Source organism: Euleptes europaea, chromosome 1, assembly GCF_029931775.1.
Source record: "Euleptes europaea isolate rEulEur1 chromosome 1, rEulEur1.hap1, whole genome shotgun sequence".
Taxonomy (NCBI): domain Eukaryota; kingdom Metazoa; phylum Chordata; class Lepidosauria; order Squamata; family Sphaerodactylidae; genus Euleptes; species Euleptes europaea.
Genome location: NC_079312.1, coordinates 122,532,513 through 122,557,716, shown reverse-complemented (window position 1 = coordinate 122,557,716; position 25,204 = coordinate 122,532,513). Strand labels below are relative to the sequence as shown.

Here is a 25,204-nt window from a genome sequence, read left to right as displayed (position 1 = left end):
AGACTCGTTGGGTCATGAATTCTGTCAAAGATTTCAAAAATGCTACCTCCTTTCCATCATTTTCTTGAATTCCAGCCTCGTCACGTAGCCACGGCACACGGCTTGTGTACGTGTAATCAGCTGGGCCAACTTGTCATCTCTCATCTCCTCTAGAGTCCCCAGAAGGCCAGCTTTGAAGAACACCTAGAGAAGTAAAATATTTGTCAATATTGGTCATTGTTCCAACAAAGCCAGATGTTTCATTCTTGTCCGCCTGAATAATTTTACCTTGGTGTGGCCAAATTTATACTGGGTGTGATCAACATCAATAGATCCAAGAAGTTTCTCTGAAGCCTTCTTGCTATCCATGAACTGTCCCTCTGGGATGGCACTTGCATTTAATATCCTGTACCTGTTGAGGAAAAAATTACAGGTATTTTTTTCTAAATCGTTATATAACACTCATTTCTTTTTCATTTGTAAGCATCAATAAGAGAAAAAAAACCCAAATTTTGCCGTAGAATGCCAGTCTCATGCCTAGATAACTCTCCCTTCATATGCTTTAGTTTACTAACAAATTAATAAAGAACTGTGTCACCATCTACCTAGTCTATAACGCTTTTCTTGAAGCCCCATTGTTGTGCTGTTAAAAGTCGATGCTATACAAAAATAATAATCATAAATATCTTTGTAAAGTGCAGAATGACTAGTTTATGTCTTTGTCCATCCTCACTTCCTTAATCTGTACATTATAAATATATATACGTTAATTAATTTAAGAGACTTTAAAATCAAGTTTACTGTGTTATGCTGAAAATAGCTTTTGAAACAGAACGAAGAGATACAATAGTAAATTCATGTAGAGCATACTAACTAACCTCTGTTTGAAGTCACCGTAAATGATTCTGCTGGGGAATCCCTTCCGGCAAATTCTGATGCCTTCCAGCACTCCATTACACCTCAGCTGATGCAATACCAGTTCATGCTCCATGGCACCTTAGAGTATGAGAGCGTGGGTTAGTGCTACATGGTAGGACTCAAGGGAAACTGATGCATCACACTTCTCTTTTCATCTCAATATCTTACCGGGAGTTTTAGTTTCATTGGGAATGAGGCAGCGCACAAAGTGAGGGTGAGTACTCCTCAGATTGCTCATCAGCTTGTTTAAGTTCTCCTGTGGGACCAGAAGCTGGTATTACAATCTATATGTGGATGAAGCACAATTCCCTTGGACTGCTACACAGGCAAGCCATTTCTGAAGCTGATCAGCAGCCTACCACTTTGTCAGGAGGAGCTATTGCAGAGAAAACTAATTCATATTTCTCCTCCAGGAATCTATACTCTTTGGATTCCACGATCAGCCCAAAGCTGTTTTCCTGATTCTATAACCTTAAGCATATGATGAGAGGGAATCTTGGCCACTTTCTGGGCCTGGAGTAGGGGTCACTGGGTGTATTGTGGGGGAGGTAGTTGTGAATTTCCTGCATTGTGCAGGGGGTTGGACTAGATGACCCTGATGATCTCTTCCAACTCTATGATTCTATCCTTTCTAAACAATATATATTTGGGGTGTCTTGATCCATGATTTTTACATGCAGATTTCTTTTTCATTCAGTTTGCTTTTGAGTTTACAAGTTCTGACACATTTATGTTCAGTTTCATAAATTAAAAAATTGCACTTTACCCTGAAGAGGGCAGACACAGTCTGGAAAGAGGAACCCTTCTTTTTGCCACCTTTCTTGCTAGCGCCCTCTAATTGATAAAAAAAATGTGATTAGAAATGCAGTTTAAAAAAATTAAATTAAATGTGACTAGTTTTAATATCTATGAAAGGTTTCTAGTTTGTACTGTATTTATCGTTAGCTTTTTATTTATTGTATTGTTTTTATGCTTTGTAAATCCATCTTGAGCCTCAGTAAGAACAGCAGGCTATAAATAAATAAATAAATAAAACAATTTCATGAATTATTTCATGAATATACGTATCAAGCTGAGGAATAAAGAAACTGTCTCTGATAAATTACTTAAGTTGCTAATTATGCAGGAGTTACCAGCATCGGAAGGGCAATCAGTAGAGCTCGGCAGTACTGATAGTCTGTGACTGTAATCCTGTTCCCATGTTACAGTGAATGCAAATACATCCTGTCTCTATGTAAGAAAGAGCAAGGAGACATTTCAGCCATTAACGCATGGGTGTGTGTGAATTTTTTTGTCCCTCTAATATCACACAATTTCCCCAAAAAACTGCACGCATGGCAGAAAAGGAGCGCTTGGCCAGACCCACCGCCACTCTGCTCTCCTGCACCCCGCCGTCCCCAGGCAGAGGGGAGGGGAAGCTGGCAAGGGGTGGAGGCTGCTGTGGCCACTCCGCACGCCTCCACCCCGCTGTCCCTGGGCAGAGGCGAGGGGAAGCAGGTGGGGAGTGGATGCTGCTGCGGCCGAGTGGAGGTGAGAGGAAGCCGGCGTCGGGAGGAGGAGAGGGGGGGCATGGGGTTGGGGGGCGCTGCTGCTGCCGCTGTCAGGCCTGCCAGGCTTCTTCTGGCAAGGGAGTTGACCTGGATGCTGAAACGCTCCGGGAAGCTCTCGTGGTTGCAGTGGGCTTTAAATTTAAGTCGCTGCAAACCAGCACTTTGCAGACCCGGGGAAGTTCTGGCATTGGGTGGGTCGATCACGTAGGCCCTGCGTGTAGGCTCATTAGATTCGCCACAAGCCAGGGAGTTTATCAGGATAAACAGCCATGCGTTAATGGCCTTCCTTTACAGGTGAAACTGGGGAACAGCACCTGGGTAAACGAGGGGGTCAATCACACGTTCAGTTGTACATGCATTTAACGTAACATAAGAATTACTTAACACATGTATGTTAAAAAATCAAGTGTTCACTGTAACTTGCGAACAGAGCTTGATTCACTCAGAAGACAGCAAAGGAGAAAGTATTGCTACTTTTAAACAAAGTTCACTGTGAACTTAGTTATGGACTGCAGTGCCATAGCACCTCATCTGTTCTAAGGCACAAGAATATTACCTTCAGCAGGACGTTCAGTATACAATAAGGCCAAGGTTTTCATGGATGATTTCTGGAACAGCCCCACAACGGTTTCGTTCAAGGGGTCCTTGTTCTTGTCCAGCCAGCCGGTGATGTTGTAGTCCACAGTGCCAGCATAGTGCACCAGGGCGAAATGGGCCTCTGCTTTGCCTTTGCCAGGCTTGGGCTTCTCAAAGTTCTTGCACTTGCCCAGATGCTGATCATACAGCTTGTTTTTGAAAGAAGTGTCTGTTGCCTTGGGGAACATGCACTCCTCTTCTAGGATGGAGAAAATGCCCATTGGCTGTAGGGAAAACAGCAGATATACATAACCTTAGATTAATCAAATCAACATTTATTTAGTACTGTTGAACTTTGCATTCAGTAAACACAATTGAATACAATTAACTTAATGAAAGTCATAGCCCTACATTGTGTCCTTAGGCAAAGGTACATAACTTTGTGTACCTATTCATGTACAGAATTAAACACGAACTTGAGTCTTCCAAAAATAGGGATTTTGGCAGCTATGCAGGTTAAAGGACCTTCTCCATTGTGGTGTCAAAACTCAGGGAGATACATATGTCTCCCACGGTCATTGTCTTTCACCAGTGGGTGAAGAACTTTTTTGTTCTGTTTGGCATGCCCTCACTAACTCTCATTGACTCTCCTCCCTGTTCATATATGCTTACATTTTAATATGTTCTATTTAATAGTTTAAAATATTTTGTAGATATTTATCTGTATTTTAAACACCGTTTTAATGTTTTGATTGTTTGCTGCCTTGGGGAGCCTAAGTTGGGCAGAAAGATGACGTACCAATATTTTCAATCAATCGATCAATCAATCAATCAAATTATTTTTATCCAGACCTTCTCAATGAGCTCAATGCAGGCAGCCAAGTCCATTCCGAAGTCAATAAACTCCCAGTCAATCCCTTCCTTCTTGTATTCTTCCTGCTCCAGCACGAACATATGATGATTGAAAAACTGTTGCAGTTTCTCATTGGTGAAGTTGATACATAGCTGTTCCAGGCTGTTGTACTAGACAATGCAAATTGACAAATGAGACCACAGTGTTTACAAGTGTTTTAAATCAGATTCCTAATTATTATCAGTACAGGCCCTCCTTCTCAGTAGGTTTGTGTATTAAAGGTATGTATAACATTTAGCAAAAGGGTGTCTTTATTTTTCATAGTTATCTTACGTTATCATATCAAATCTGCTCATACTTTAATACTATCATTAGCCTATGATTGCTCATCTTCTCTGAACGCAGTTTTTTATCCTTTCAAAGACATAGCTTACGCTCCAAAGATGCCTTGAGTTGATGAGTCCACAGTCATTGTACCAAATAATTTCTACAATTTCTAATCTGTGCCAGAGACTTCCCTCTCCAGCCAACAGCTCGGAAACAATTTCACTCCTTCCGTGCCTTTGCATTCAGAGGATTATTGAATTAAACCCTTAAGTGCTGAAAAGATTTACTCTGGCAGTTAGGATCCCCGTCTCTTTTCCAGAACCATTCCACAAAGTCTGTGTTCCTTACATCAAAGATCTCAAAACCAGCAATGTCCAACACTCCTATGTAGTGCTGCCTTGACTGCTTGGTATCCAGCTGCTGGTTGATACGAATGACCATCCACAAGAACATCTTCTCAAAGACAGACTTCGCCAGAGCACCAACATTATTGTACACCTAAAGCAGTAGAATGTGAACAGGAAACAGAAAGTTAGACTACAAAGCAGATGGATGATACCTCTGACAACAAATGGTTAATAATGTGGCAAAATCTAACAGCAGATTTTATTTTATCCGTCATCACCTGCTGCACAGTTTGGCCTTTGGTGACATATTCGTTGCCGACTTTGACTCGAGGATAGCACAGAGCTTTAAGCAGGTCTGCTGAGTTGAGGTTCATGAGGTAGGCAGCCTTGTCAGCAACTGAACTCAGAGATGACAGGAAAAGATCATCAACGCATAATAGAAAGACAATGTTTCTAGACCATTAATCCCAATACCCCGTTGCATTTTAAGGGTCCTATGTGTAGACAGCCTATGATTGTAACGCGGAACATTGATAATCCCCTGTATACACAATTCATAATGGAGGGTACGGATCACCCTTGGATACATGGAAGTAATATGCAGGAAGAAACTTGATCTCCCATCCACACATTCATTTTTACATTTGAACAAGAGTTATTATTTTTTCATTCAACGATTTATTCCTTAAGCCTATGCTTCCTAGCATTAATTTTTTCCTGTTCTATCCATATTAATTCTTATGACTGAACTTTTCATTAATGTTGTACGGTCAAATGGAATAAACTAATGCAATACAGACAAAGATATAATAAGCTACACCACCTTACCAGGACATATAAAGTACTGTGTCATCTGAATATAAATGACATAATATATCCTGCACATTAGATTAGGTATCTCAGTATGATGGTTACCCTGATAAAACTGGGAGTTCTGAAGTGGATTTCACTCGTACCTTCAGTGCCATCTGGCTCCGCCTGCTCCTCACGCTGCTTCTGCTTGAATTTCATGTTCCCAAAGTGCATTACAGCTCCTGTAAGCTTGTAAATGGCTGTCTTTTCTTCAGGGTTGAAGCCCAGGATGTCAATGGCACTCTGTCAATTGAATTAGCAAGCTCTGTAAGTGAAGGCACTTCAGGTAGATCCCACCCAAATTCAGTTTTGCACATTACTTACATCTGTGGCCATCAGCTCTTCTTGATCATCTATGCTGGCGACAGTGATTTCTCCTTGACTCACAAACGCAAAGTCGTAAGGGTTGGTGGTAATCAGAAGCATCTCTAAATGGAGAATAGAGCAGGTTAGGGTTGCCAACTGCCAGGTAGTGGAAAAAAGTATAAGCACCACTGTACTGGTATCAAGAGATTAGGAAATTAGTACAGGAGCTCCTGTACTAACTGCCGGGTAGTAACAGGAGATCTCCTGCTAATTCAACTGATCTCCAGCTGATAGAGATCAGATCACCTGGAGAAAAAAGGCCGCTTTGGCAATTGAACTCTATGGCATTGAAGTCCCTCCCCTCCCCAAACCCCGCCCTCTTCAGGCTCCGCCCCCAAAATCTCCTGCCGGTTGAGAAGAGGGACCTAGCTAGCCTAGAGCAGGTTCATTCACATTGCTTCGTTTAAATACCCAGTTGCTGCTGCTATTAAAAAATGTCAAACATTATCTTTACCAATGAGTTCTGGCTTCTTGTTGGACATGATCTGGTAAAAAATGTGGTAGCTTCTTTCAGCTTTCAGCTGGAAAGTAACTCTGGACTTCTCCAGAAGATCTGAAAAGAAAGGAGAAACAGAAGTAACCCAATAAAAAAACAAATGGACAGAAGGTGGATCTTTGTCCCTCTAAAGAAAAGACCCTTACATGTCTCAATATCAGCAGAAGCCAGTTTGCCTGTGGTACCGAAATGAATTCTGATGAATTTACCCTATAGAATGGAAAAGGCATGTCATTAATATGCTCTGCTAAAGACATACTGTAGGAGAACACCGGACTTTCAGAAATGCAGGCCAGTGCTCAGATTCTGCAAAAAAAACTTACAAAACGTGAAGAGTTGTCATTCCTCACAGTCTTGGCGTTTCCAAAAGCCTCCAGCAAGGGGTTGGCACTGATGATTTGATCTTCAAGGGTCCCCTGCAACGTAAATATTATTCCCAAATTATCTACCTTCGTATTCATAGAGTAGCGGCACAAAATCATGTGTCATTTATTACTGGGGGGAGGGGAACATGCCTGCATTTTGCCAGGTTGGGGTGCCACCTCTTCCTTTTTCTTATCAGATGCAACGGCAATTGTTGCAAAGTACTGGATGACACGTTTCGTGTTCACAGTCTTTCCAGCACCGGATTCTCCACTGTTAATCAAAGACAAGTGTGTGTTACGGTCCAAAACAGAAGTCCAGTGATGGCACGAAGACTAACGTTTATTCCAGCATGAACTTTTGTGAGCCAGATGCAAACTGTCCCTCTCGTCTCCATTGCCATTTCCAAGGAGTGAGTTGTGCTCTCCTTGAGCCTCGAATCCCTCACCATGGGAAACTGTTTGCCCCCCCCCCCCCAGCCCCTAAGTTTGGGACCCAGTCCTGCTACCACCACCAGGACTTCCAGTCACTCCTCTCCCCTTAGCTTTACTTGGGTGTTCCTTGTCACCCAGAGAAACTGGGGTATACATCTGTGTGCACGTGTGCGAAACAGAGAGATGCAGGCATATAGCTATGTTCTCCTCCCCTGGTTGATCTATTCCCTTCGTTGGTTAGGTCAGCAACCATTCTAGCTCTGTCTCACGAAAGGTGATGCTGGAATAAATGTCTTTAAATTGCCACTGGACTTCTGCATTGGTTTGCTACTATGGACAAACAGTGCAATCCTATGCAGAGTAACTCCAGTCTAAGCCAATTGGTTTCAATAGGCTTAGACTGGAGTAACTCTGCATAGGACTGAACTGCAACATGGCTACTTCTCTAGATGTGTCATGTCAGACCTTCCCCCTGCAAAAATAAAGAAGATTGGTTCGTAGCCACCCTTTCTTCAAAACCAACTAATTATCAAGGCTTGGATAAAAGTCCTTTCCTCTACAGAAATAATACCCACGGATTTTCCATTCACACGTTTTCTTAGAAGTAGAAATGGCAAGATCATTGAGAGTTTATGTTACTGAATTTCTTTAGGATCCCACATGCAACAGTATGTTGCTTCATTTTTCCCAGACGGGAAGGAAAGGAAGTGCTGACAAACTTACTTTATTGTTTGCTACACTACCACAAAGCCAGCATATACCTGAATAAGAAAATCAACTTACGTGATCAGAACTGACTGGTTTTCACGATCTGAAAAGATGCAGAACCAACATTATTAGATTAAATAGGACTATGGTTGTATTCAAAATTTCTTGAGAGTGAGTCCTATTGAACTTATTAGGCTTTCTTTTGGAACCCTGAGGGCCTTAATGCACATAGTTGTTGAAAAGAAGCTTCCACCTGAACAAGAATGAGTAGATAGATGTGCAGGGTAAGGCCATGCTGCAGTTCTGTGGGAGCTCAAAAAAGAGCAGAATGTGGTATTGCATGCAAAAAATATTTAGAAAAGCAAATTCCCAGGCTACAATAATCTACTTTGGAAGGTGGTGTGTGTAATGTGTGCATGAGAGAGATGCCAAGCTGAAATATCAGGAGACTGAATATGTTTTCCAGTAACTGAGTGGGGCTTCATTATCCTGCATAGTTGTATGATCCTTCCCTTACTTAGAAAAACTAGGTGGGGTAAGTGCTAGTAAGAAAGAGGGCAGGAAGGTCAGGTTGGATGATAGGCAGGGTTGTTTTAGCAGCTCAACGCCAAGTAGTTATTGAAGCTTGGTATCAAGTTAAAAAGGTAAAGGTCCCCTGTGCAAGCACCGGGTCATTCCTGGCCCATGGGGTGACGTCACATCCTGACGTTTCCTAGGCAGACTTTGTTTGCGGGGTGGTTTGCCAGTGCCTTCCCCAGTCATCTTCCCTTTACCCCCAGCAAGCTGGGTACTCATTTGACCGACCTCGGAAGGATGGAAGGCTGAGTCAATCTTGAGCCGGCTACCTGAAACCAACTTCCGTAGGGATCGAACTCAGGCGTGAGCAGAGCTTGGACTGCAGTACTGCAGCTTACCACTCTGCACCACGGGGCTCTTGGTATCAGGTTAGTGCTATTTATTTCATTGTTCTGGATAAGTTCTTCCAGGCAACAGCAATTCAGCTATAAACGGTGTGGAAGGAACATCAGTGAAAAGAGCCTCACGGCTTGCAAGTGCCTCCCCAGTCTTGCATCTGGAAGAATTGGATGCTATTTCTTTAAGAGGGCAGGAGCCCTCTTAAAGCTTTGGATGTTGTATGTATGCAGTTCATTGTAGCATTGCTTGTACATGTTTGTGTGTTTTAGTATTCTTGTATAGGATTGTAAAGATAGTAAAAACACATTGCATAAAACTGTACAGGATTGTAAAGGTAGTAAAAAACACATTGCATGAAACTGATAGTGGTTACGTTGCTGTAGCATTGTTGGGCTAGTTTTTTGTTAACCTTTTACAGCGCATAATTTTTTTTTGTTGCAACCTCCAGGTAGTGGCTGGAGATCTCCCGCTATTACAGCTGATCTCCAGGCGACAGAGATCAGTTCCCCTGGAAAAAATGGCTGTTTTGGCAATTGAACTCTATGGCATTGAAGTCCCTCCCCTCTCAAAACCCCGCCCTCCTCAGGCCTCACCCCCCAAATCTCCAGGTATTTCCCAATCAAGAGCTGGCAACCTTAATGATAGGGGAAAGAAAGGAAGTAAGGAGGAAATGGGAGCAAAGGGATGAGGAAGGAAAATTAAGCAGAGTCTGAACAAATGAAGGGAAGGAAATTCACCTCCCCAGCAACTTTTCACAGATTCCCCTCTTCTATGTCATATTTTTCAAGAGGGAAGTGACTCCTGAATGCAAAATCTGTGTCATTAATGAATTATGTTCATGATAATTGTATTTTTGCCTGCAAAATGTATACAGGTATGAGCCAGATTCTTTTCCAGTTGCCCCCAAATGTCTTTTGCAGATAAGATTCAATTGTATACAAGTTTGTCAAAATCATGCATAACTTCCTAAATATTTTGTGACAAGCAGGAACCCCTCCCCCACTATTTCTTCTTTTTCTTTACTGAAAGCTTCCATAGCCTGTCGAAGGCTTTCACGGTCAGAGTTCATTGGTTCTTGTAGGTTATCCGGGCTGTGTGACCGTGGTCTTGGTATTTTCTTTCCTGACATTTTGCCAGCAGCTGTGGCAGGCATCTTCAGAGGAGTAACACTAAAGGACACTGTGTTACTCCTCTGAAGATGCCTGCCACAGCTGCTGGCGAAACATCAGGAAAGAAAATACCAAGACCACGGTCACACAGCCCGGACAACCTACAAGAACCAACTCCCATAGCCTCTCTGCTTTTCCTGCTTCCTTTTCTCCTTCCCACCCAACAGCCAACCTACATTTATCTGCCCCTCAGTCTTCTGCTTTCCCTCTCCCCCGACCAGCATCCTCTTCCCGCAACCTTTTTGGTTGCCCAGTTTCTTTTATGTATCATTAATTTTTGGTGGAAAGTTGGTCCAGCTTTAATTCATCAGCAGGAATTAGGACAAACTGAATTTCTATGACAAAGGAATTTCTTCGTTATATTGAGTGGTCTTCTCATTTTTGAGGAAGGATGTTAACTCAAAACAATATCTGTCTACTCACCAGTTAACATGAACTGATAGGCATTGTCAGAGATGGAGAAGATGTGGGGAGGAGCCTCTTGACGCTTTTTGCCCCTGTAGGCACTTACCACCTGTGCATCGTACACTGGCAGCCACTTGTAGGGATTGACAGTGGCACAGAAGAGACCTGAATATGTCTGTAAGAAACAGGAAAAAATAATTTACAAGATGGAACCCTCAAGGACTTTCAGGAGGCATCATCTAATTTCCCCCTTCTCTACTCTTTCTTCTTTCTCTTTTTTGAAAGCCCCCATAGCCTGCTTCCTTCTCTCCTTCCTACCCAACAGCCAGCATACATTTATCTACCCATTAGTCGTTAGGTTTCCCTCTCTCCCACCCCCCAGCAGCCTGTGTCGAGGAAAACTATGGCCCAGTAATGTGGTGATGGCCACTAGGCCAGGCCCACTTGCATAGTAGGAAACCCTCAAGGACTTATGGGAGGATGCCTCACTTTCCTCTATATCCTCCTCCCCACACTATTTTTTCTTTTCTCCTCCAGGCAACCCCATATCCTATCCCCCTTTCCCTGCCTCATTCTCTCCTTGTCAGCCATCCTTCAGCCTAACTTTTCTCTATCTCCTATCTTCAGCTCTATTTACTATTTTACTTCATTTATACCCCCTCCCCTTTCTCCACAATGGGGACCAAAGCGGCTGACATTATTCTCCTCTCCTGTTATCCTCACCACAACCCCGTGAAATAAGTTAGGATGAAAGTATGTGACTGGCCCAAAATCAGTAAGATGGAGATTCAAATATGGGTCTTCCAGACCCTACTCTGAAGCTCTAACTGCCACACCACACTGGCTTTCATAGGGTGGCTGCTGTTGAACAGGAAGAAGCAGCCAGGCCTGGTTGAATCATGCAAGTCAGGTGTTGCCAGGCCTATGCCTGGCCCTGATGAGTCCTCCTTCAAAGGCCAAAACAACCCTGGAAAGGGCCCTTCCTCTCCCCCTGCCTTTTATTCACAGAAACCATGCCTGGGATGCTGTGGTTGCATAGCAACAGCCACTGAGGGAATCCATTTGTTGAAGCTACTTTTATCACATTTTTCTGCAAACCTTGGGCATTTTTCAGGTTTGTAGAAAGATTTGTCTCGCCCATTCACAGCTCCGATCACCTGATTTAAATACCCTCTGATTTGGCTGACCGCTATTAGTATACAAGTGAGAGGCATCTTGTTTTCCCCTCCCCCATAATTTCCTCTTTCCCATTCCTGAAAGTTCCCATAGTCTCTCCCCCTTTCCTGCTTCTTTTGCTCCTTCTAGTGTTGCTAACATCCATGTGGAGCCTGGAAATTTCCTGGAATCACAACAGATCTCCCAACTACAGGGATTATTCCCCCTTAGGGTTGCCACCTCCAGGTTGGGAAATTTATGGACATTTGGAGGTGGTGTCTTGGGAAAGCGATGTTTGGGGAGGGAAGCAACCTCAGCAGGGTACAATGCCATAAAGCCCACCCTCATCTGAAGATCAGTTGTAATTCCAGGTGATCTTCAGCCTCTACCTGGGTGTTGGCAACCCTAGTTCCCATGTAAGAAATGGCTGCTTTGGAGGGTGGAGTCTATGGCATTATACCCCTCAGAGGTCCCTCTTTTCCTCAAACCAAACCCTCCCCAGATTCTACCCCCTAAATCTCCAGGTATTTCCTAACCTGGAGTTGGCAACCCTATCTCCCTTCCCACTCAACAGGCAACTTACCTTTAACTGCCCCTCTGTCTTCAGTTTTCCCTCTTCTCTCCCCCCACCCCAGCAGACTCTACCTATGAAAATTTTGGCCCAGTTGTATGGTCCAGCCACTGGGACAGTCGCACTTGCATGGTAGAGAACCCTTAAGTCCTTATAGGGTGGTACCTCACTTTTCCCTGTATCCCCCACCCCACACTATGTCTTCTTTCTGCCCTCCTGGCAACCCCCATATCCTCTCCCCTTTCACTGCCTCATTCTCTCCTTGTCAGCCATTCGCCAACCTATTTTTTAATCTCCCTCCCTTCTTCATAGTGTTGCCAACCTCCAGGTAATAGCTGGAGATCTCCTGCTATTACAGCTCATCTCCAGCCGATAGAGATCAGACCACTTGGAGGGAAATGGCTGCTTTGGCAATTGAACTCAATGGCATTTAAGTCCCTCCCCCTCGCAAACCCCGCCCTCCTCAGGCTCCACCCCCAAAACCTCCCGCCGGTTGCGAAGAAGGACCTGGCAACCCTACTTCTTCAGCTACATTTATTATTTATTTACTTCATTTATACTCCACCTTTCTCCACAGCAGGGGCCAAAGCAGCTCAGATTATTCTTTTCTCCTTTTTATCTACACAACAAACCTGTGAGGTAAGTTAGGTTGAAAGTATGTGACTAGCCCAAAATCACCCAGTGAACTTCCACAGCAAGATGGGGATTTGAACCTGGGTCTTGCAGACCCTAGTCTGAAGCTTTAACTGCTACACCACACTGGCTCTCATAGGGTGGCTGCTATTGAACAGTAGCAAGCAGCCAGGCCTAGTTGAATTATGGGAGCCTGGTAGTATCAAGTCACCAGGAGGTTGCTGCCAGGCCTAGGGTTGCCAACCTCCAGGTAGGACCTGGAGATCTCCCAGAATTACGACTGTGATCTGTCCTCCTGGAGAAAATAACTGCTTTGGAGGTGAACTCCGTGGCCGTATATCCGGCTGAGGACTCTTCCTTCCCCAAACCCTGTCCTCTTCAGACTCCACCCCAAAATGTCCAGGAATTTCCCGACCTGGAGCTGGCAACCCTAGGCAGACATAGCCCCAATAAGTAGGGTCACCAACCTCCAGGTAGAGGCTGGAGATCTCCTGCCGTTACAGCTGATCTCCAGGTGGCAGATCTAAGTTCACCCAGAGAAAATGGCCATTTTGGAAGATGGACTCTATGGCATTATGTCCCTCCCCTCACCAAACCCCACCTTCCTCAGGCTCCACCCCCAAAATCTCCAGGTATTTCCTATCCTGGAGCTGACAACCTTACCAATAAGTCCTCCCTCAAAGGCCAAAATAGGCCTGGAAAAGGCTCTGCCCTTCCCACTTGCTTTTGCTCTCAGAACCTAGCCTTGGAACACTGGATCACTGTGGTTGCCTAGCAACAGCCACTGAGGGAATCCATTGCTTAAAGCTACAGGTGCACCTTTATAATTCTCGGATTTTTAATCCTCACCCCAATGTTTCTTTTTTAGGTTTGTAGAAAGATCTGCTTGTAGAAAGATCTGTCTTGCCTGTTCACAGCTCCAGTCGCCAGATTTAAGTATCTAAAGATTTGCTGACTTCGCTATTAGAGTATAAGATGTTATATATGATGATGAGGATGTTGGAGATTGTCTCCATATCATCCCAAATAGTGTAAAAATCCATATTTTTCAAACTTATTGCGGGCAAGAAATTCAGTGTGGATGAATGTCATGAATACTATGCAAGCAATTTATCTGAACAAATGGCAATAAAATGTAATTAATAAAGCTTGTTGCTTGCCATGCTCCTGTCTTTGACAGGCCCTAGACATTAAATAGATGGGAAAGGATATCTTTACTAATAGTTACCCCCCAAGCAAAAAACAAAACTATGGACAATGGAAACACACTGAATTTCTTGGAATGGGGTTTGATGCCTAGTTTCACCATGAAGGGGCATACTCACATAGATCATCCAGGCTGCATAACGCTCTTTGAGGTTATACAGGACAGCAGGTTCGTGGAGATGGGTCATCATGGCCATGTCCTCAATTTTGTCATATTTGGGAGGGTTCATGGAGAAGACTTGGTCTTCCTTCACAGTCACACTCTGGCACAGAAACAAAAGACTAGTTACCATCATCTTAGAAAGCAGAGAGGAGATAATGATAACATTTTCCTTTGTTGCATTTTAACTCACTTCCCCTTTTTCAGTCTTGACTGTGACTTTTCCACCTTCCCTGCTTAAGACACTGGCCTTCACGTAGGCTTCCTTAGGGTCCACCACAAAAACAGAATTCTTAGCATCAAAGGGCTTGTTCTGTGCCTCAATCCTCTCCTTTTCTGACTTGCGGAGGTAAGAGGCAGCTGGCCCGAAGATCGCCATCTCAGCGTCGGAAGACATGGCTGTGATTTATAGTGCACAGCTCAGCCCAGAAAACACTGAAGGAGAAAAGAAGAATATAAATTATGGCATAAAATGGTGGAAATGCTTCTCTTACGATTATTTTCAGTTCCACTTTCAATCAAGATAGATTATACATGTTCACTTGATCATACTCTTCACATATACTACATGGGGAGGTGCCATACAAGTGGGAGACCAGCAAGGACTTGCGGGGGAGCATCTCATTTACCTCCCCCCGCTATTTCCTCTTTTCCTTTCATGAAAGCTTAAATATCCTCTTCCCTTTTCCTACTTTCCTTCCCACCTACCAGCCGTCTTCTACCTTTATCTGCCTTTCGGTCTTCAGCTTTCCCTCCTTCCTTCCTTCTGGAAGCCTCTACCTGGATAACTATGCCCTAGTTGCACAGGGCCAGCCTGCACAGCATGCCCAGTTGCATGGTGGGTAACGCACTAGGGCTTGCAAGGGGCACCTCATTTTTCCATGTATCCTCTTCCCTACACTATTTCCTTTTTCTCTCCTCTGACAACTCCCATACCCTCACCTTTCCCTGTTTCCTTCTCTCCTTCCTCCATCAACCAACCTACCTTTTATCAGTCCCCACTCTGGGAATGTAAACAGTGGGGTCTAAAGACAATTAAATGTAAGAGGCAGTCTGTGTAGCAAGTCTCAGTTGCATTCAAATTAAAAACAAGAGCTAGATTCAAGTCTAGCACCTCAGAGACCAACAAGATTTTTTCCTCTCTAAGGTGCTACTGGACTAAAATCTCTTCTACTTCAAACCAGCTACTCTCTTGAAACCCAATTAAAAACAAGTGACCATTCTCAACAACAAATCTTGCTAGACATGCTCATCTAATAGGGTTGCCAACTGCCAGGTAGTAGCAGGAGATCTCCTGCTAATTCAACTGATCTCCAGCCAATAGAGATCAGATCACCTGGAGAAAAAATGGCCGCTTTGGCAATTGAACTCTATGGCGTTGAAGCCCCTCCCCTCCCCAAACCCTCCCCTCCTCAGGCTCTGCCCCAAAAATCTCCCGCCGGTGGCAAAGAAGGATCTGGCAACCCTATCATCTAATGAGAATGCTTTGAATTTATTGAAGCCTAATGAGATAGTACTAAGCTTCCTGATGGATTCAGTCGTTTCATCTGGAGAGCCAGTGCGGTGTAGTGGTTAAGAGCGGCGGACCCCAATCTGGAGAACTGGGTTCGATTCCCCACTCCTCCACATGAAGCCTGCTAGGTGACCTTGGGACAGTCACAGTTCTCTCAGAACTCTCCCAGCCCACGCAGAGACAGGCAATGGCAGACCGCCTCCGAACATCTCTTGCCGTAAAAACCCTATGGGGTCGCCATAGGTCAGCTATGACTTGATAGCACACAAACACAGTTCCATCCTGGGACATCCCTTCAAAAAGTTCTGCATCCTTCTGTGTGTCGAACAGGTGAGACTTTTCTTTGATTAACTGTGCAATCCTGAAGGGGGCCCCCAAATGCCCATTGGAGCCAGTGCTAAGCCGGTGTCTGTGCCACTTGTGCTGTGCAAATTGGCATGGACGCCAGCCGAGGGTGACTTACGCTGGCCACTCTGGACAGTGGCTGCAGCGCGGCTCTTGGATGCTGTCGTGGCCTCCCACAGGCGTTTCCCCGGCATATCTCCTCGCACCAGCCTCCTGGGAGACATTCCTGGGGCGTTCCTGGGAACGGAGCTGCCTTTAGGCAGCTTCCTACCCCCTTCTGCTCCTCCTCCTCCTCCTCGCTGCAGTGGGGCTACACTAGCAAAATAGTTGGTGTGGCCCCACTAAAGTTTATGGGGCATTTTTTCGACTTTTCTATTTTTGGTGCATTTATTTTTCTTTTTTCCGAATGGGAAGTCTCTGTGGAGGTGGCACAACGGCGCTACTCCCTGCTGCTGTCTAACTGCCCCCCCCCCAGAATGAGCTGCCCTTCAACACTGGTATTTAGGGTTGCCAACCTCCAGGTACTAGCTGGAGATCTCCTGCTATAACAATTGATCTCCAGGAAACAGAGATCCGTTCACCTGGACAAAATGGCTGCTTTGGCAATTGGACTCTACGGCACTGAAGTCCCTCCTCCCAAACTCTGCCCTCCTGAGGCTCCACCCCAAAAACCTCCCGCCGGTGGCGTAGAGGGACAGACAACCCTACTGGTATTTCTCATCCTCCAGGGTCAATTAAAAATCATATACTTTCAGACAAAATCTTTCCTCCCCTCTGGAAACATGCTTTATGAAGACATCCTGATTGCAGCTACCTGCAGTGCTAAGTATGCGGGTGATGGCTGTGGGTCTCCAGCATTAATCATCCTTTTTGGGATTGCGTCAGTGCAAATATTTAATTAGAAGGGCTGATAAGGGTTTCCCTGATTTCAGGGTAGTCCCGTAGCAGACTTTCTCCTGTTAGATTGAATGCAAGTTCAGGGCAAATTATGATATAGCTGTACATGTCCCATTAACACTGAGAGGAAGCAACTGGTCCAATGAGCTGCATGCAAATCCCTTGCTATAAGGTATCTAGCTGCCCCCAAGGGATTAGTAAATCAGTGTCTTACCTTCTTTGATAGGAAGAGGCAGATAGAAATGCAGGGTCTGGCAGGCCAATACTGCAAAATAAAAGTGACAAATCCTTTCTTTTACTGCTTTGCCAAAAGCTCTAGTCATATATTACAGAGCAAAATGGATAGAGGCCAACTGCAAATCCTTTAATGACACACAGGCAGTCCGTGTACAGAAGTGTCAAAAATACCAGCGGTGCACTGGGATATGAGGAATTCTGGGTGACATCCCACTCCTTTGAATGCAGACTCCACACCCTCTTACCTTCGAGCTGTCAGAGCAAGGACATAAGAGGCTGGTCCCAGGGCTACTTATATAGAGGGTGTTTTGCATACACAGCAGCCTCCTCTTCTTTCTTAGGTCAAAACCTTTTTGGCAATCTGGCTTCCAGCAGGATTCCCATTCATATTGGACGCGAACAGATATAATTAGACCTATCAGCTCCATGAATTAATCTATAAATAATTTGGCAAGGGTGGGGGGGAGGAGCGAACGTGGCTGCATATATACCGTGCTCCGGCAGTCGTGAAATTGAGTGGAAGAGGTGTAATTGGGAAGTCTTCTGTATAAGACTAAGGGAGCATTCCTAAACAGGTCTACTCATAAATAAGTGCCGTTTTAGTCAATGGGGCTTACTTCCGAGAAAGTGCTTTTTACGATTGCATCCAAAACCTGTAGCAGCAAGAGGCTGGATGAAAACTCCAAGGCAGGATTAAAATTGTGGATCCCAGGAACGCTAGCGGAACAGAACTTCATGGAGCAGAGGGGACTGGTCAGTGCAATAAAAGGGATTATGGAGCAACAACTGATGGAAATCTGACAGTGGGAAAACAAATCTATCTATCTATCTATCTATCTATCTATCTATCTATTTTGATTTCTACCCCACATCTTTCCCAGCAATGCAGGGCCCAGGACAGCTTCCAACAATAAATATATACAGTATAAAATCTCAGCAAAATCATCAGCAAAAGACAAAACGATCAGCAAAAGACAAAAGAGACCCCCTCACCTCTGCAGGAGTATATCGTATACCTTGCAGCTGTGGACAGGTTTACATCGGGACAACAAAACGCAGCATACAAACAAGGATAAAAGAACATGAAAGATACTGCAGACTTGGCCAACCTGAGAAATCAGCAGTGGCTGAGCATGGACTGACACAAACAGGACACAGGGTTTTATTCCAAGACACTGAAAGACTGGACAATTATACCAACTATTTTGTCAGATTGCACAGAGAAGCCATTGAAATTCATAAACATCAGCACAACTTTAACAGAAAAGAAGAGAGTTTAAGAATGAATAAGGCTTGGCTTCCTGTCCTGAAAACCTCCAGACTAACAAAGACTACAGTCCACAATAGCCATGCAGCTTAGCTTTGGATTTCACACATTAACAGATCACTTCAGGATACAGTGGTTCCATATTAACATACCACACCCTCATTAGCACATTATCTTGATACTTACAGGACAATGATTAGCACATTACCTTTGATACTTTTTGCTGGACAATGATTCAGCTCAAACCCAACCCCTTTCTGACTATATATTACTCTTCCTACACACTTGACACTGAGAGACACTGTCCTTCAGTGTTACTCCTCTGAAGATGCCTGCCACAGCTGCTAGCGAAACGTCAGGAAAGAAAATACCAAGACCACGGTTACACAGCCCGGATAACCTACAAGAACCAAGGATAAATCAAATTCCGTACCTGGAGGTTGACAACCCTAGTAGGGTTGCCAGGGGACTTTCAGGAAAGGGAAAGAGGAAATAGTATGGTAGTGGGATATGAGATGGCTCCTGCAAGTCTTTTCGGGTTCCCACTTGAAGGGGTGCCAATCTGCAGGTAGTAGCTGGAGATCTCCCGCTATTACAACTGATCTCCAGCCGATACAGATCAGTTCACCTGGAGAAAATGGCTGCTTTGGGAATTGGACTCCATGGCATTGAAATCCTTCCCCTCCCCAAATCCCGCCCTCCTCAGGCTCCGCCCCAAAAATCTCCAGGTATTTCCCAACCCGGAGGTGGCAACCCTACTTGTATTACTCTAATCCTCTGTAAGGAGATCAGCTCACAGAATATCCACACAATGCAGAACAGTCATGGTTTGGTGGATGCCCCCTTCTCTTCCTGGAAACAGCTTCCTGGAAACAGTTCAGCTAAAAGACTGGGTAAAAAGAAATGTTCTTGCCTGGTACCTAGATGACAGTGAGGTAGGCACCAAGTCAACACCAAGGGGGAGGGCATTGCAAAGTTGTCTTTTCTAGGCAACGATTTCTGCAGTAAATAGAACTAAATATGAAATGTCACCGTTCTTAAGGGGGGGATCCAGTGTCATGTTTTAAGAGCTATTGATTCCTTCTTCATTAGCCTTGACTGCAGACACAATGCCAAACCAGTGCTTCCTTTAAATGGGCAGGCCTGAGAAGTTTCCTGTGTTCCCAGATGGTTGTCTCTTCAGTCGTGCTGAATGTGAGCGACAGGGCCTTAGGGAGATTGGGAAGGCTGAATTTCATGCTGGCACAAACCCATTCTTCAGGAGTGTTTGACATTCGAAGAATCCAAAAGCTGACCATCAGGAATTCAGCTGGTGCAAGTCAGCATTACCCCAGTGACCTTCTCAAGACCAATGCTTGTGGAGGCTCAGTAACCAAGTGATTTCTGAACACTTGGTAGCATAGGCTAAGGAAAAATAAAGCATTGTTCATGTGCATATACTCTTTAAATCAAAAATTGTTTCTTAACCTTAGAGCTGAGCTGAAGCAACAACCAAATCTTTTCTAGATGTCAACCTTGAATTTCCACAGTTTTAATCCCCAGATGCAAGGGGTGTTATTTATTTTTCTTCTTCTTACTCCAATTCAGCTTTGCAGCCGAAGGCAAATAGAAATTACTGCTGCATTTATATGCCTCTCGTTGCTTTTCTGAAGCATTCAAAGTATTTCACATACATTAACTTACAAAATCTCTTCGTTTAGGCCATTATTGTGTGTGTGTAAAGTGCCTTCAAGTCGCAGCCGACTTATGGCGACCCCTTTTGGGGGTTTTCATGGCAAGAGACTAACAAAGGTGGTTTGCCAGTGCCTTCCTCTGCACAGCAACCCTGGTCTTCCTTGGTGGTCTCCCATCCAAATACTAACCAGGGCTGACCATGCTTAGCTTCCGAGATCTGACAAGATCAGGCTAGCCTGGGCCATCCAGGTCAGGGCAGGCCATTATTATTCTCATTTTATATACAGGGATGAAACAAGCTGAACTCAACAGCCAAACTAGACATGACCTCTTTCATGAGTTTGCCTTGTGGACTAGCAGCCATACTGCTGCTGCAAGTCCCTGGCTGTCACCGCACTAGGTATTCCCAGCGATGTAGCAAGAGTTTGGAAATGTTATAAAAAACATCGCTTTAAAAGGGTTTTTGGATGCCACGGCTAAAAAATGGTTGGAAGACGTCTTCACAGCTAAAGGGGCCAAACAAAGTGTGAACAGCATTTTTTATAACAGTTTCAAACTCTTTAATACATCGCTGGGAATACCTAGTGCGGTAACAGCCGCTGTGTCTGTAAAAAGCACAGACAATGCACACTTGGATAAGACAGTTGGTAGTCACCTCCCTTCCTTATCCTTGTAACATTTTTGAAACTATTTAGAAAGAAAACTATTCTTCTTTGCATACGTGCTCACCCCTAGGGTTGCCAGGTCCCTCTTTGCCACCAGCGGGAGATTTTTGGGGCAGAGCCTGAAGAGGGAGGGGTTTGGGGAGGGGGGACTTCAATGCCATAGAGTCTTTTTTATACCATGACCTTTCTGTACTCAAAAGGTTCACAGATCACAGAGTTTTACAAGCTTGAAATAACTTTATTGGTCTGGATTATTCAGCTGTTATGTCTCATGCCTCAGTTCTCTGACCTGGTGCTGCATTCAGTTTCTTGTAAGATGCTTCTTTACCCAACTGTTGATGCTTTTGTTACCGTTCCCCCTATATTAAGCTATTGTTATATCCCTCTCTGCAAAAAGGATTGAGAACAGTAAAAGAAGTCCACATCAGTCATAATCTGTCTCTGGTAGCAAGGGAGGTTATAGGATATAGTTGTTGGGGGGATTCTATGTAAAGCAAATATAGGGAAAATATCATAATTGCAAAAAAAAAGTTTTTTGAAAAGGCAGGTGAAATTTCTTTTTATCGTAAAGAATTGTAGTGAACACTAGCTGCATGGCTGTATTAAATACAAGATTTATGAGTAACTGTAAAACCTGTGACTTAAATGTTTTCCTCTGTTCAGCTGCATTGTAAAAGGTGATAAAAAAGACATAATTCTCAGGTTTGGAGGCTGCAGACTCTAGAGAACCAAACTGATAGCTTTAGCCCCCTGCCCCTATGTATATTCTTTCTCCCCTTTTGTTTAAACTTGTTACATGTGGGTAATAATTCTGAATCCTCTGCACTTGAAATTCAAATGTTGATTCAATTACAGGAAACTTCAAAAAGAAGTTGGGATTTTTTGTATTAAAACACATGAATCTTAGGAGAGGGCCCTCACTGGTCAAAAAGAGTAGGGGATGGAGCTGATGCCCACTCTTATATAGACTTCATCTCCCCTCCCCCAAATCCATCAGAAGAATGCAACATCATGCTAGTTGGCAATGCCTTCTGCCTCCTGTAGCAAATTGTGCTCTCTTCCCATCATCTCTTTTAGTTGCAGGTGCAGGAGTTGTCTTGTATAAAACATGTGAGTCTGAGGAGAGGGGAGTAAGAGTCCTCCAAATTAGCTGTGACCTGGTCATGGGAATCCTCCATTGTCAGCATTTTTCTTCTTCCTGAAGCACACTCAAAGAGCTGGTGACAATACTTAACAACTCAATCCTAATGAAGCCATGATCTAGGAGGACAAAGAACTGTACCCTATCTCTAGAATAAATACATTTGGTAAAGAAAGGAACACTCTGAATTTAAAAATACAAATAGATTCAAAGAGAAAGCAAATCTAACTCAGTTAGGGTTGCCAGCCCCAGATTGGGAAATACCTAGAGATATTACCTGAGGAGGGCATGGTTTGGACAGGGGAGGGACTTCAATGCCATAGAGTCCAATTGCCAAAGCGGCTATTTTCTCCAGGGGAACTGATTTCTGTTGTAGGGTTGCCAACCTCCAGGTACTAGCAGGAGATCTCCTGCTATTACAACTGATCTCCAGCCGATAGCGAACAGTTCACCTGGAGAAAATGGCCGCTTTGGCAATTGGACTCTATGGCAGTGAAGTCCCTCCCCAAACCCCACCCTCCTCAGGGTCCACCCCAAAAGCCACCCGCCGGTGGCAAAGAGGGACCTGGCAACCCTACTCTGTCGCCTCCAGCCAACACCTGGATGTTTGGTAAACCAAAGTTAGCATGAATTTTAGGTAAGACGTAGAATGTTGGTATTTTAGGGAATTTGTTATATAGAAACTCTGCAGTTTCCTTAGAAATATGGTCACATGCCAAAGCTTCATTGATCACCGTGTGGATGATAAGTTGTATTTCATCCGTAGGGTCATGGGATAATTTTTGATAGAATCGATCATTATTGAGTTGTCTGTAGATCTCATTATTATAGTCTTCAAGGGACAAAATAACTATGGCCCCGCCCTTATCCGCCGGTTTCACCACAATGTTGGGTTGATTAGCCAATTTGGTCACAATATCCCAATCTTTTTTAGTTAAGTTATGCCTCCTATGTATTTTCTGTTGTTCCATTTTAAGAATATCATGACTCACCACATCATTGAAGGTAGCAATGTGGTGGTCATAGGAAGGAGGAATATATTTGGATTTAGGCTTAAACTTATTGATGGTCTCTGTAGTTTCAGTTCCAAATTTTTCTTTTAGTTTCAACATCCGTATAAGTTTGAATAAATCTATTTTAGTCTGCAATGGTGAATATACTGGGGTAGGGACGAAGCCTAACCTTAATTCTAAAACCCGTATTTCATCAGCTGTAAGCTGTTGGTTTGATAAATTTACCACTACCTGTTGTCCCATCCGCCCCTGCGTTTCTGAAAAGGGCGTGAATTCCCTCGTCCTCTGACATATCTGGATCTTAAGTTATACTCTCTGTTGGAAGCCCGACTAGACATGCTAGAAGATTCACTATCATAATCGCGTTGTCGGTTTCTGTTAGAATTCCTATAGGAAGAGGATGCTGTTACTTCTGTTTCATTATACCAAGGATAGACAACGTCTTGGCTATAATCATTGGAGTCTCTTTCATATTTTTTGGTCTTATACATTCTCACGTTTTCCTTAAAAGCATTTAAATCAAGCTCCAACTTCTTGATTTTATTATCAAAACAGTCGGAGTCATGGCTGGTTTCAATTCTTCCTTAAGTTTGTCAATATCATCCTTGAGAGTCTCAATTTCCTCATTGGCTTGACCAATTATCAGGGTCATTAAATCATAAGCGCATTTTATTAAGGATAGCAACCCATTTGTCTTTAAAGTTAACATTGTCTTTAAACAAAGTCGGGGCTTTTTGCATGCGCAGTCCTCGGGGAATCATTCTATTTTTAACGTACTGCGCTAAAGACGAAGCATGCATAGAATATTTAATCTGTTTTTTACATAGATTCAATAACTTGTTAAAATCCGGAGCAGGTTCAGTATCTGACATTGAAAAAGGTAGGGCAAGACCTAATATCTTGTCCCTTTCTTCTGTAGAAAAAGCAAAAGATTCTTTCCATTTTGCCATGCTAAGAAGAGATATGGTAAACCAAAGTTAGCATGCTGTAAGATAGTTAGCAAACGAAAAACAGCAACAAATTGCAAAACAATATCACTTTATAAGTCATAAAGCATGCAAAGATACACCTTGTATCTAATACAATAATGGACAGTGTCCAACATTACATATATGGCTACATTAGTATTGAATTGCCAAGAATCTAAATATATCCAGCTTTTTGATACTTTACATCCTAAAGGTTTAAACACTGCACTAGACCTAACATGCTATTTTTAATTTTTGTTTGTCGCTTAATGAATTTGTGTCATAGTGGCTCATAATGCATTAAGAACTCTGTGTCTTTAAGATTGCTATAGTCGTACTCTGTACCCACGTGATTACTTTCCATTTAACTGGGGCGGTAACATGGCTACTTTGCCAACACGGAAGCATTGTAATTTACAGCTAGCGTGTAAGTATGTCGTTAATTTTTTTTCTTAGAGGAAGCACATTTATGATTCTTTTATGCCGCAGTTTTGCATATTGTTATTTTATTGATATAGTGGCCCCTGAGGAAGGCTGCCAGTAAGCCGAAACAGAAAGGAAACCGGACTTCTGTCGAATTGTTCCATCACTTTACCTCTTGAATGGTCTCATCACCTTACCTCTTGTAGAGAAGGACACTCTCCTAGTCATTGTTCTAGGACTGTATATTCTTTGCTAATGTAGCCATATATGTAATGTTGGACACTGTCCATTATTGTATTAGATACAAGGTGTATCTTTGCATGCTTTATGACTTATAAAGCGATATTGTTTTGCAATTTGTTGCTGTTTTTTGTTTGCTAACCACCTGGAGTTTGGCAACCCTAAGCTCAGTCCCAGTATGATTTAAACACACATGACACAGCTGCCTTGCTGAATCTAAGCAGGCCTGGATCTGCTTAGTAGCTGGATGAGAGATCTCTTGGGAATCCAATGTAAACTGCCGTGGTGCCATCACGGCTGGTCCTTGGGACAGAAATCCAGGGTTCAGCTTATGAGCTTACCAGGAGGACTCCAAAAGCAGGCTGTAGATTTAAATTTGAATTATATATTATCAACTGTGGGACTCATGGGACCATTAAGTCTAGAATTTAGAATTACCTAACTACATTACTGATAAGCCATATTGAGTTCTACGATGAGCAAAATGTGAGATATAAAGAAATAAAAGTCCCATAAATCCAATCCTGAGCCAGTCTAACGAAATCAATGAGCTTGCAGTGCAATCCTATGTGCATTTACTCAGAAATAGGTCCCATTCCAATTGGTATGGCTTACTCTCTCCTAAGTGTTCCTAAGACTGCAGCTGTAGACTGAAATAACTCCATACAGGAACATGTTGTTAATGTTTTTACTTCTTTGTTGGGCTTATGAAGAATAGATTTTTTTAAACCACAACTTCCTCACAACTGTTAGAAAGTGCATTTCTCATTAAGGTTATATGTGAAACAACAACACAAAAACCCTTAACACTAGACAGCTAATAAACCACAAAAGCCAC

The 25,204-nt window shown here is 43.5% G+C and overlaps 1 protein-coding gene across 1 annotated transcript in view; it reads right to left on the bottom strand.

Annotated features, from left to right (window-relative positions):
• Positions 1-14,414, bottom strand: part of LOC130479149 (myosin-4-like) — a 29,982-nt gene extending 15,568 nt beyond the window's left edge. The window contains exons 1-20 of the mRNA XM_056851494.1: positions 14,177-14,414; positions 13,943-14,086; positions 10,277-10,433; positions 7,845-7,872; positions 6,780-6,900; positions 6,588-6,680; positions 6,411-6,474; positions 6,223-6,321; positions 5,727-5,830; positions 5,507-5,645; positions 4,829-4,947; positions 4,552-4,701; positions 3,876-4,046; positions 2,993-3,307; positions 2,353-2,364; positions 1,664-1,729; positions 1,066-1,153; positions 858-975; positions 268-391; positions 47-183 (exon numbers count right to left, since the gene is read on the bottom strand). Coding sequence (XP_056707472.1) covers positions 47-183; positions 268-391; positions 858-975; positions 1,066-1,153; positions 1,664-1,729; positions 2,353-2,364; positions 2,993-3,307; positions 3,876-4,046; positions 4,552-4,701; positions 4,829-4,947; positions 5,507-5,645; positions 5,727-5,830; positions 6,223-6,321; positions 6,411-6,474; positions 6,588-6,680; positions 6,780-6,900; positions 7,845-7,872; positions 10,277-10,433; positions 13,943-14,086; positions 14,177-14,380 — 2,453 coding nt within the window. The 5' untranslated portion in view covers positions 14,381-14,414. The remainder of the gene's footprint in view (positions 1-46; positions 184-267; positions 392-857; positions 976-1,065; positions 1,154-1,663; positions 1,730-2,352; positions 2,365-2,992; positions 3,308-3,875; positions 4,047-4,551; positions 4,702-4,828; positions 4,948-5,506; positions 5,646-5,726; positions 5,831-6,222; positions 6,322-6,410; positions 6,475-6,587; positions 6,681-6,779; positions 6,901-7,844; positions 7,873-10,276; positions 10,434-13,942; positions 14,087-14,176) is intronic.
• Between the last annotated feature and the right edge of the window lie 10,790 nt (positions 14,415-25,204).